Source organism: Epinephelus moara, chromosome 16 (genome assembly GCF_006386435.1).
Source record: "Epinephelus moara isolate mb chromosome 16, YSFRI_EMoa_1.0, whole genome shotgun sequence".
NCBI classification, from domain to species: Eukaryota; Metazoa; Chordata; class Actinopteri; order Perciformes; family Serranidae; genus Epinephelus; species Epinephelus moara.
In genome coordinates, this window is record NC_065521.1 from 28,697,003 (window position 1) to 28,709,856 (window position 12,854).

Genomic DNA, 12,854 nt, shown 5'->3' on the forward strand with positions numbered 1-12,854 from the left:
ATGGAGAGGCAAAAGCAAGACAACCCACAAAAAGGGAATGGTTTTACACGCAGCTCGATTGGCTCGTCAGAGAACACCAGAATTGGCAGATCCGCCATTGGTGCCCACTTCTCTTTACAGATGAGAGCAGGTTCACACTGAGCACGTGACAGGTGTGAAAGAGTCTGGAGACGACGTGGTGAATGTTATGCTGCCTGTAACATCATCCAGCATGACTGGTTTGGTGGTGGGTCAGTGATGGTCTGGGGAGGCATATCCTTGGAGGAACACACAGACCTCCATGTCATAGCCAGCGGTACGCTGACTGCTGTTAGGTACCAGGATGAAATCCTCAGAGTGATTGTCAGACCTTACGCTGGTGCAGTGGACCCTGGGTTCCTCCTGGTGCAGGACAATGCCCGGCCTCATGTAGCCAGAGTGTGTAGGCAGCTCCTGTGTGACGAAGGTATTGATGCCATTGACTGGCCCTCTTGTTCCCCTGACCTAAATCCAAATGAGTACCTATGGGACATTATGTATTAGCGCATCTAAGGGCGCCAAGTACCGCCGGGAGCTCACTGATGCCCTGATCCTGGTCTGGAGATCCCCCAGGACACCATCCGCCGACTCCTCAGGAGCATACCCAGACATTGTTTGGAGTGCATACAGGCACACATTTCAAGTTGGATCACCTTGTGATTCCAATTTTTTACTTTGATTTTCAGTGTGATTTTTAAATCCAGACCTCGCTGGGTTGATGATTTTGTGTGTGATTTTAGTGTTCCCTTAGTTTTTTTGAGCAGTCTAAGTCCCAAGTCTTTCCACTCAAGACAGGCAAGTCCTAAATCAAGTTACAAATCCCTAAACTTTGAGTTTCAGTCCTATAGGAGTCTGTGATGCCATTTGAATAAGACTGTTTTTTTTTTTTTTTAATTTGCTTGTTACATCTCTGGTGAAGATTTTGTATGCAAACATAATTATCCTTGGTGTCATTTTTTTCAACTGGCTCTCAGTCACATAACATTAGTTCTTTATGGTTCTCTCCTGCAACCTGCCTGGATGCTGTTCGATTGGTTTAAACAAAGTGGATCTGGAGAATTATCCCTGCATTCATGGAGTTTCAGAATAATCTGAAAAATTTTGGTACACAATTTGCCGAGTTGGCATCAACTACCAATATGGTACATTAGCTTTTAACCCTTGGTTGCTGTCCAGGTAGACTGACCCAGATCAGTAAAGCAATATTTTAATCATTTTAGAGGATGTACTGGTGTAGAAACAAGTCTGGGACAAAAATCACCTTGTAATATAAAACTGAAAACTGTTACCAATGTGTTGTTTAAATACTCTGAGCAATAAAATGCAACACATCAGTGCAGCGTCTGTGTTGTTTCCACATTACAACTTAAAGCTCATGAACACACCAAAGTTGTAAGAACAACATTTCAATGGGAAATGGGACCATCCGAGGAGCACGTGAATGCAGCATTAGTGTTGATTTGCTAGAAATGTAAAGGGTTAATGTTAGTTAATTTAGGAGGTGAAGGGAACTTATTTGATTCATGGCATGCATTTCAAGTAACACACTTTTTAATCTTTGACTCAAGTCCGCACCTCTGACAAATACAGTCCAAAGCTGTATGAAGACAGTCAGCATGTTAGTTTGTGAGTAGACGTGGGTGCTTGAGGGACAAAAAGTTTGTGTCACTGTTTTCTGTATCTGCTTTATTCAAAACAAGTTGTATATATTTTCCACACCAGCATCATTAAATAACTTAAACATCCAGGAAAAGCGTCCTTTTAACAAACCCTAAGCATGATAATGTTGGCTAAATATTCTGTACATATTATAAGTTAAAAAGCATTGAAACAACAGTTACATACACCGACCGTATGGACACTTTCAGTCTGGCTGTGACACAATCCGTCTATCTGCCCCAATAAAGCAGTGGTTCCCAACTGGTTGGTCGCTGTCCAAAAGTGGGTTGCGAGTCCATTCTGAATTGACTAACCTGCAAACATGTCATGTTTGTAAAAAAAAAAAAAAACACTTAACTTTAAAGTACAGCGACTTTCCGGCACAAAGCTTTTATTTTGAAGTGTTTCCTGCTGTAGAGTGAGTGACTAACAGACCGCTACGTGACAGAGACAGCAAAGTTGCTCAACCACATTGCCAAACGCAAGTATGGCGCTGAATGTGTTCCAACTGTGTGGACCTTTAACTAATGACTAAGGAGAAATCTGTCCGGACCAGTTGGGAAGCACAGCTCTAAAGTTCTTTAATTAACACATTACATTTCATTTGTTTAATCTGTACAAAAAGCAAAGGTTACCAACAACAATTCAGCGTTTTACCAGTACCAGTAACTTCCTGGGGCCGCATTCACAAACATTCTGATAAATACTCCCAGAGAGCTCCTCACCCTAAACAAAGGGACAGAAACCCTTATCTCATTGAGGAGGTGTGGTTGACCCCGTTGCTAGGTACGATGCCTTCTTTTTACAGGTGTGATTGGTTGTCACAGACTCGCTCTTTTGTGGGTCTGTAAGGAGTGGACACCCAGTGGAAATGAAATGAACTGTAGACTGTGAAAGTGTTGCCATTGTTAGCGTGATCACTCCACTGATGGAAGGTTGAGACAGACTCAAGTCATCACTGCTGCACTGTTGCATTTTTCCAGTTTGCAAATATGTTAGAATTGAGATTATTTTAAAGCGGAAAAAATATAAAACTATTCCTTTGGTTAACTCCGAGCAGACTTGGCAAGATATAATTGTGTTTGTTAAACATTTTATTCACACTGAAACCAAAAAAAACATTAAAACATCTTATCTTACAAATGCCTGGTGGGCATGATGTCATTCTTAGGTTTGTCGTGTTGCGCTTTAAGGAAACAGACATGATCCTGGCTCCTGTAAGCATAGAGGGGGAATTTCATGCAGAAATTCCTATTTTTGAAATTGGAGAAACATGCACTAGACTGAAAATTTCTGTCAACATATGTGCAGTCAGGACAAAAATGGTAATCTGCTGGCCGATGAAGAATCATTTGGAACGTAACATTAGCTAGCCCGGTGGTGCTAGGTGATCTAGTAGAGAATTATCGCTTCCTTCTGTGTGGTGATAGAGTTGGGAGGAGTAGTGTGGTAGAAAGAAAATAGTTCCTACATGAGACTGCCCACAACAAGGTCTGTGGATTATCTTGAGTAACCGTGTAATAATTTCTGGAAAGAGGCATTATTATTGAGTTTTTTTAATGTATTTTTTGGCGCTTTGAGCACCACAAGCCGAGTGCCACCTAGTTCCATTATATTGGGGAGAAGGCAGACATCTGTACATCTAGACTGATAAATAGCACTACAGTAAAAAGAAAAATGTTATTTTCTTGATTTGGGGCTGTAACGTTGCAGATTTTCGCAGCACCGGAGTCAGAAACGCATCATGGCCAATGATAAGATGCATTATAGTCAGATGGATGCACTCCAAGTTTACTCCATTTCCTCCATTCTGTAGGAATGAACAAAAATATTCTGCAGGTTAAATTAAACACATCATCATATTCAGCTCCTGGCCTAATTGAGAATAGTTTATCTGCATCTTGTGCAAGATTCACTAGGAAAAGCAGACATTTGTAAAGTTGGGGGTTTTGAATACTACTGAAACTAGTATACACTGACTCAAACCCGCCACTGACCTGAGAGTCTCCAGTCTGCAGTTTGGACTCTCCAGGACGCCAGACAGCAGCTTCACTCCAGTTTCCTGCAGGCTGTTTTCATTCAGGTCCAGCTCTGTCAGACAGGATGGATTGGACTTCAGAGCTGATACCAGAAAGGCACAGCCTTCATCTGTGACCTGGCAACGCTTCAACCTGCAGAGATAAGTAGATTTTTATGGGGCTACTTTTGAACGACTATAGTGTCAGTGAAGCATGTCAGTCATTTTTTTTTATTGCCAGAAAATTGTCTTCTCTAAAAGTCATTTGATCTCTAGTGCGCCATGAGTAGCTTTGCTGAAACAGGCCAGAGTAATACACGTTTTCATGTAAGACAACAGAGATGTCGGGGAGTCTTAATTTAACACAGACATGCAGCTCAGATGCAATTTATCATGTTGGCAAAGCAGTGAGGAGTGCCAGTCTCATGCACCAACAACAGTGCAAAACAAACTACTTCTTATGTCCAATTAGAGCTCCATAGAGAGGGAAAGAGATTCCTTACCTCAGAGTCTCCAGTCTGCAGTGTGGACTCTCCAATCCAGCAGTCAGGTGCTTCACTCCCAAATCCTGTAGATCATTTTCACTGAGGTCAAGCTCTCTCAGACTGGAGGGGTTGGACTTTAAAGCTGACGCCAGAGAAGCACAGCAACTCTCTGACAACCAGCAGCACCTCAGTCTAAACAAAAGAATAAAACAAGCCCTTGTATTATACATTATTCCTGGGTTGAAATGCTGCTTAAAAACATCCCGGCTTCACAGCTGAAAGAAAATTGTTCTGGCTGAATTTGAGCTGCTACAGGAGGCTAAGTGAAGGTCCGTCTGCCAGGCTGCCACTGCGAAATATATATAATGGAAACACAGTATATGTGGACTCTGTTGTGGTGGATGTCGGTCGTTTGTTGAGCTTAGGTGACTCCATTTCTTAGCTTACATCAGCTACTGTTGCACACTGTTGATGTAGCAGAGCTGAAGAGAGGCAAGACAAGCAGGTACGCACATAACGTCACATCCTTTGGATTTTCCTGGAAAATTCATCCCGAATCCTTACACATAAGACAGTCCACAGATCGTGGAAAGTCTCATAAGCCGCATTACAACCTGTTCAACCATTGGCCATAAAAAACGATTAACAGCCTATAAAATAGGTTATGGAATCATGTTAGCCATTGTGAATATCAGTGTAAAAGTGACTGAATATGCAAGTTATTGTAAGGTGAAAACATGCTGACCTCAGAGCTTCCAGTCCACAATGCGGACTCTCCAGTCCAACACACAACAGCTTCACTCCTGAATCCTGCAGATCGTTGCTACTCAGTTCCAACTCTCTCAAGCTGGAGGGGTTGGACTTGGCCATGGCTGAGGCCAAAGATGTACAGCAGTTCTCTGTGAGACCACATCTATCAAGCCTGTAATTGTAGGGTTAACATTAGATTTGATATGCTGAACAAAATTAAAACATTTGTTTGTACGCCTAACTCCATGAGTCCTCTCTAACAGGCTCTACAATTCACTCCTGAGTAGCACCACACCACCCTGTTTGGTTCTGTTCAGTCAAACTCTCGCGGCTGGGAGTTCATAATGCCGAAAAGTTGCTGCATTGTTCACTGCATAGCAAACAATAAAAAAAAAAACAAAAACAGAATAGATAGAGTGAAGAATGGGGAAAGAAGAAATCTGTGGCTCTCAGCCATCAAACGGCAGGGTAAAGACGGAAAGCTGTGGGATCCAGCCAGTCACTACACCTACGCCTGTGGCAGGCACTTCATCACAGGTTAGTTGGCTAACGTTGGCTAGCTAGCTAAAGTCATCAACAATAACATGAGATATTCAAAGCCAAGAAGTTAATTCTAATGAATGTTGAGTAATGAATCGACAGGACATGAATTGAATGAATCAATTGACAGGACATTCGTCCACACAGAGGCTGGCAGCTGAAAAGGGCACACACCTCCTATCATTTTCACTTTCTCGTCGTACCGAAGGCGATCAGGACCTCTTAAAGTCTCTCCGTAGCATGTAGCCTGACTGGCCATTTCATCCGAAGGGGAAAGACTCAACTGATTTCACCTATCACCTATGATGTCACCAGCGCGTGACCCGTTGTAGTCCCGTTGTAGTCATGTATTGTTTGGGTTAAACATGAGCATGTTACAGTCCTGGAGGATTATTAATGTGCACCTCCTCCTGTACTGCCTTAATATGCACATTCAGCACATCCAATGCATCAAAACATTGTTTTCTAGTTGGAGCCACGCCTCGTTTTCAAACTGTATGGTTTGACTAAAATGAACAATGACAGCAATATAGTCCACGATGAGCAGCGCTAAAATCAACCTGCGTAGTTGTCCCTCCATTGTGACATTAGAAAGTGTCACATTTATCTTGCAAGTGTACTCTTCTTCAATGTTTTGTTTACTTCCTGGATTTTTACCACATGGAAATTCTGACCAATCAAGAACAGCTTTCTCGCACAAGGCATTTTATTGTGAGAACACAAACCAACTCTAGGCAATTGTGCAACTACGTAACAAAACTAGTCCCTGATTCAGACCAAAGCAAGCAAATTCTAGGTCTGAAAGCACCCTAAATTTTACATCAGCTGGTCAGGAGCTGCTCATCAGCCCCCTCTAATGTTGCCCTTACAAACGGCGATCTTACCCCACTCTGGTAATAAGATGACTAGACACAATTTTTAGGCAAGCAAAATTTGTAATATACCAGCACTCCTCTGTACCCACCTATGGTGATGCTCCAGGGTAGGAGGAGGTGAAGGAGAAATTGCTGGTGTTGAAGGAAGAATATAGAATGGCTGTAACAGTCTGCAGAACTGAGCAGCTGGAGGTTGGTAACTACTATTTTCTTGTACTACTACTTTAACCAAAAGTACAATACAAATTTATTGCACTGCGCAGCAACAGTGTGGTAGCCTATAGAGCCTGTTAGACAAAACGAAATAGAACTTGTGCTGTCCTTTCATTAATTGCAACATCTTCCAGTTACCATCTGCTGTAAGAACAGATGTTTTCCTCATTAAAGACATGTGATATAATAAGTGAACTCACCGCAGATACTTCAGTCTACACCGAGGACTCTCCAGTGCAGCAGACAGCAGATTTACCCCTAAATCCTTCACTTTGTTTTTACTCAGGTCGAGCTCTGTCATGTGGGAGGGGTTGGTCTTCAAAGCTGAGGCCAAATGGGCACAGCAGCTCTCTGACAGCCTGCAGCAACTTAATCTAGATCAAGATGAAGAATAGAGAATGTTGCTATTGAAGGAAAAATGTTTGGATATAATTTCACCTTTTATTCATTAATTAGAGCTGTAGATGATTTAAAAATGAACTTATAATAACTCGCATGCTCAACTCCAAACACCTCAGCCATGTGCCAGTTTAAAAATGGTACTAGTACTTAGGATGTTTTCTGTTTAAAAGAAAAATTTAGTGTTACAGTGTTATTCCAAGGCAGGGACACCACAGAGAAATCAAATGGGACCCATAATTCGGTGTCCCCCCCCCCCAAATATAGCAATGGTAATCGTACAAAATTAATCGTTGTACAAAGTTAATATAATGCTGTCTGACCTCAGAGTCTCCAGTCTGCAGTGCGGACTCTCCAGTCCAGTGCACAGTAGCTTCACCCCGGAATCCTTTAGATAGTTGTTGTTACTTAGGTCCAGCTCTCTCAGGTGAGAAGAGGTGGACTTCAGTGCCGATGCCAGGGAATCACAACAACTTTCTGACAAACTGCAGTTCTTCAACCTAAGCAATATGGAAAAGGACATAATAAAAACACACATTTAGGTCAGATCTCTTTGGAGCTAAATCTGTAGCTGAGAATTGCTTTGCTCTAATCAACAGGCGCTTATGAATATCAGCCTTATATAGATGTATTCATAAAATCTATATTGTGCAGTCGCAAGCAGAAATCCATATGTATGAACACATCTTGTTATGAGAGCATTAGTGCAATACAGTTACGTACATGCAATGTGAGTAAATGAGTACTTGAAAACAAAGGAAAAATAAGGAGGAGGAGGAGAAAAGTAAAGAAGAAAGAGATGTCTGAACGTTGTCTGACCTGAGAATCTCCAGTCTACAATTTGGACTCCCCAGCCCAACAGACAACAGCTTCACTCCTGAATCCAGCAGATAGTCATTTTCACTCAGGTCCAGCTTTTGCAGGTGGGAGGGGTTGGACATCAGAGCTGAGGACAGAACTTCACAATGCGTTTCAGAGAGTCCACAGCCAGAGAGTCTGAAATATGTCATGTGAAGTCAGTATTAACCCAAGCAGCAGAGGCATGTGTGTTACTATGCATAATAGTAATACTACTATTTGTAATTAGTAGAAAAAATACTAATGATTATAGTTTACTTCCAAGACAGCCATACACACAGCCATAAACACAGTCAATTGTGGGAGTGGTCTTTAAGGTATGAGGCCAATCATTACTGAGTTGCAAAGTTTGCCCAAATGTGGATAAAAAGGCATCTTTGGTCATTGGATAAATGCAACAAAGTCGTCACTTCCAGGGAGGCTCAGCTTCCCTGGGACCTAATGGAGCGGTAGGCGGGAGAGGACGCTTGGTGTATGCATGATTGGAGGAACTGTCTAAAAGGCTGAACCCCTTTTGTGATTGACAGTGCTTTGGAAATACACACCGGCATTGTTGCATTTCGAGCTCAGTCCCATGCGGGTATTTGTGAGTGGAGTCTTCTGACAGAGTGCCGTCCGGAGTTCCTTATTTCCATAAGCGATAGAGCTCATTTTCACTGCTAAACTCATCTGAAAATCTTTGAGGTGTTTTTTACTGTGGTTCTATGGCATGACTGTGGTTGAAAAACGGCTTCAATTAAATGTTCCTTTTATAAGTTACTGCCTCGCTACAATGTATGTATGAGAACCTGAATATCTTCACTGTGACAAAAATGGCAATAGGCATAAAGGTAGCTTCACACGACTGATATTCACATCTGGACTTACCGAGCTTCTCTGCAGTTTCTCACAGCTGGGAGCAGTCTCCGCCGTCCATCAACTGATGCATTGTACCTCTTCAGATCCAACACCTCTAGAACCTCTTCCGACATCTGCAGCATGTAGGCAAGAGCTGAGCAATGGGTCTTGGTGAGCTTCTTCTCTGATCTGTTGTCTGACTGCAGGTACTCTTGGATCTCCAAATGCACCGAGTGGTCTTTCATCTCCATCAAACAGTGGAAGACGTTGATGCTTCTGTCAGGAGAGATATCATAAGCATTCATTTTCTTCAGGTTGTTTATTGCTCTCTGGATTACTTCTGGGCTGCTCGCTGTCCAGCCAAGCAGACCTCCAAGGAGACAATGGTTGGACTCCAATAACAGGCCATGAAGGAAGCGAACAAAGAGGTCGAGGTGGCCATTTACACTGTTGAGGGATTTCTCCACAACTCGACTGAGGAAGTCATCCAGACCCACATCACTGCTTTTTTTATCCCAGTCTTCTCCCAGGAAAGTGGCCAGAACTTCGATGTTCTTGTTCAGGTAACAATGGACCATGTAGACAGCAGCGAGAAACTCCTAAATACTTAAATGAACAAAGCAGTAAACCATTTTCTGAAAGAGTACACACTCTCTTTTGAAGATTTCTGTGCACAGTCCTGAGAAAACTAAGGCTTCTTCCACACCAAGACCACATCGTTCCAGGTCTTCTTGGTAGAACATGATGCTCCCTTTTTCCAGATGCTCAAATGCAAGTCTCCCCAACTTCAAGAGGACTTCTACGTCACTCAGCTCTTGTTGGATTCTCTCATGCCCCTTATCGTACTTCTGTGTCTTCCTCTTAGACTGGACCAGCAGAAAGTGTGCGTACATCTCGGTCAGAGTCTTGGGAAGCTCTTTTTGGTCCGCAGTCAACATGTGCTCCAGAACTGTAGCAGTGATCCAACAGAACACTGGGATGTGACACATGATGTAAAGGCTCCTGGATGCCTTGATGTGTGAGATGATTCTGCCAGACAATGAATCATCATTGAATCTCCTCCTGAAGTACTCCTCCTTCTGAGCATCAGTGAATCCTCGCACTTCTGTTATTCTATCAACATATGAAGGAGGGATCTGATTGGCTGCTGCAGGTCTGGAGGTTATCCAAAGGAGAGCTGAGGGAAGCAGATTACCCTTGATGAGGTTTGTCAACAGCAAGTTGACCGATGATGTCTGTGTGACTTCGGACACAACCTCGTTGTTCTGGAAATCCAGCAAAAGTCTACTTTCATCCAGGCCGTCAAAGATTAACAGAACTTTACAGAGAGCAAGTCTTTCTGCTGTGACATTCTGTAGTGTTGGATCAAAGTCACGAAGAAGCTTGAGAAGACTGTACTGCTCCTCTTTGATCAAGTTCAGCTCCCGGAACGTAAGCAGAATCACAACGCTGACATCTTGATTTTCCTTGCCCTCAGCCCAGTCAAGAGTAAACTTCTGCACTGAGAAGGTTTTTCCGATGCCAGCAATGCCATTGGTAAGAACTACTCTGATTAATCTCTTTTGGCCAGGTAAGACTTTAAAGATGGCGTGGCATTTGATTGGAGTTTCACGCAGGGTTTCCACTTTGGATATTGTCTCAAGTTGCCACACTTCATGCTGGATATTAACTCCTTCACACTGTCCCTCAGTGATGTAAAGCTCAGTGTAGATCCTGTTCAGGCGGGTTCGAGGTCCTGTTTCACCAGTTCCTTCTATTGCAAATTCACATCTTCTTCTGAGACTGATCTTATGATAATCTAAAACCTCCTGCAGACTACCAGTAACTGAGAGATAAGCAGAAAAAGAATAAATACCGTTAAAGACAGATACTGTATCTCAAAAAAGAATCAGCAGTTCAGTCATAACTTTAAGTGTAAAGTCAACACTAATTGCCACAAATTGACTGGTTAGTTTCACACTCAACTCGCCACTTTCTTCAGTGGCACTCTCTCTATATGCCTTAGCTAAACTATGTCAACTGTAATCAAAACATTGCCCCAAAGAGTGATGTCCGCCAGTGCATCGTTCAAGTGGGAGAAAGTAGGCACTACCAACTGGAGACGAAAAGTAAAGGGCTGTATGGCGTATACCCACCTCTTTTTCCTGGCCATTTACAGTAAACACCTATCACGTGAGTGTACCCACTTCCTCCTCGATAACCTACCCATCTACCTAGTAGAACACCCAACTTATCAACTACCACAAAACCACTGCCAAGAACGATAGCTATAAAGATAACTATAGTTTTAAAATTGTTCTCACTCAAGTGGATGGCGGAGTCCACATAAGTAAAATGCCAATGACACTGGTGAACCATGTCTTTGGGATCACTTTCCAAGCGATTTGATGAACGATAGAGACAGTGACAGCCGATCAAAATGTAACTGAGTTTGCTGGGTGTCACGTTATTTAGGAAACACTTTTTGTTGATCTACTGTAATTACACAGTCTGGGCTTTTGTGGTATACAATATTTCCTCATTACCGGTGACACAGAGGGAAGTCTGCACCTCGTTTATCGTCCACAGAACAAGGCTGCACACTGACATTTTCAGAACAAAATAAAACAGGCTGCAGTGAGAGTCTCTCTCCATGGGATATTTAAAAATAGCAGGTTTGTGCATTTAGTCCTTCTAAGGCAAGCTCAGGGGTTTAGTGTTGCCGCAGCAAAAAGGAACAACGCTCCATAACACTTTTTTTTTCTACGAGTGAGGATTAGAATATATGCAGTTCACATAACCCAGTCAAAATTAATATGTATAAACGCTTGAAGATCCACTCATTACTAAAATGGATGCTCACATTGTTATAATTGACGCCCTCGTTGTAGTTATCGTTCTTGGTGTGGACATCCCTTAAGACACCTACAATAGACTGCTTTATTTAAAAAAACTGAATGTAATTTATTCTACCTTGTGTGAACTGGCTAACATAAGGTGTAACATGGGTTTGTCTATTACTTCATTAATAAGCTAACAATTATTTATCGACTGCTTCTGTTGTACTCTCTTTTTTTTTTTTTTTAGGTGAGGGTACATCTATCACCTAAAGTCTCTGGACAAATACACAGTTTTAAAAACAGGAGATTAGTTACTTGGTTCAGTGCTGTTTTGACTGGGTGTTTGCAGTTCAGGACTTTTTCTGGATCTTTTTCCACACTGGGGACAGGGAGGGTCTCCTGCTGAATCACATTGCTCCCAGTATGAGTCAGTGCAATCCCTGCAGAAGCAGTGTCCACAGGGGGTCGACCTTGGATTCCTCAGGACGTCCTGGCACAAAGCACAACATGGCAGCTGTTCCTCAGTAACACTGCTCGTCGTTTTCTCTCTGTGAAGATGAAGGTGTAAAACAGTGTTCAGTATAACCTGAGTGGATTCAGTTCTTTAAATATCCACTGACTACATATAGTATCAGCTGATTGCAGCAATTGTGGTGCCTGGAAAATACAATGAAGATGGCAATGACAGTGGCGCACTTAAAGTCACATCTACATTATCGGTCAATTATTCCTGTGGATGCTTTCAGGAGATGGTTACCTTGGAGTGGAGTAACAGTGTTTATTGGGACAGGAGGGAGAAACTGAGCAATTTACCCTCGCTAAGTCCCGCCCCCGAACACAAACTGGCCAATCAGACCAGGGTTCGACAACAACACAGCTGTGCTCCATTGACTCTAATGCATTCGTTTCAGATTTCCTTCATTTTCAGGCTGGTTTTGTGGATTTGGAGCTAAATGTTGTGCCTGGGGCACGCCGTGTATTAATGATATTCGTTACCTGGAGAGGTTGGAAAAAGACATACGTTTCTTCCCTGTTCCAAAACCAAAATCAAACCCTGAAAAGTGTAGGGTTAGCTAGCTAGCTACTGAAGATAGAGCCTACTGAATGTATACACATGCTGCTTTTGCTTTTTAATGATTATAACAGTGAAACAAAGACCGACCCTGCTGTACAGGAACCAGTGAAGGGAAGCAGAGAAACTTTGCCGAAATTCAACCAGCTGTGTGGCATCACATTGTGCGCAGATGAACGTCGTTTGACTTCCCCCGGAGGTCCCTGCCCGTCTGATGGAGGTCCAGGTGCTGGCAGCGGCACGGGGGCAAGCCAAACACCGTTCATCTGCACACACTGCGATGCCACACAGCTGGTTGAATATCAGCAAAGT

General features: G+C 42.8%; 1 protein-coding gene across 1 annotated transcript in view; it reads right to left on the bottom strand.

The window, feature by feature from the left end:
* Positions 1 to 1,677: 1,677 nt before the first annotated feature.
* LOC126402733 (NACHT, LRR and PYD domains-containing protein 12-like) overlaps positions 1,678 to 12,854 on the bottom strand; it is an 18,510-nt gene continuing 7,333 nt past the window's right edge. The window contains 9 exon segments of the mRNA XM_050064943.1: positions 1,678 to 3,487; positions 3,675 to 3,848; positions 4,198 to 4,371; positions 4,925 to 5,101; positions 6,758 to 6,931; positions 7,280 to 7,456; positions 7,776 to 7,952; positions 8,682 to 10,476; positions 11,786 to 12,018. Of these exon segments, the coding sequence (XP_049920900.1) occupies positions 3,469 to 3,487; positions 3,675 to 3,848; positions 4,198 to 4,371; positions 4,925 to 5,101; positions 6,758 to 6,931; positions 7,280 to 7,456; positions 7,776 to 7,952; positions 8,682 to 10,476; positions 11,786 to 12,018 (3,100 nt within the window). The 3' untranslated portion in view covers positions 1,678 to 3,468.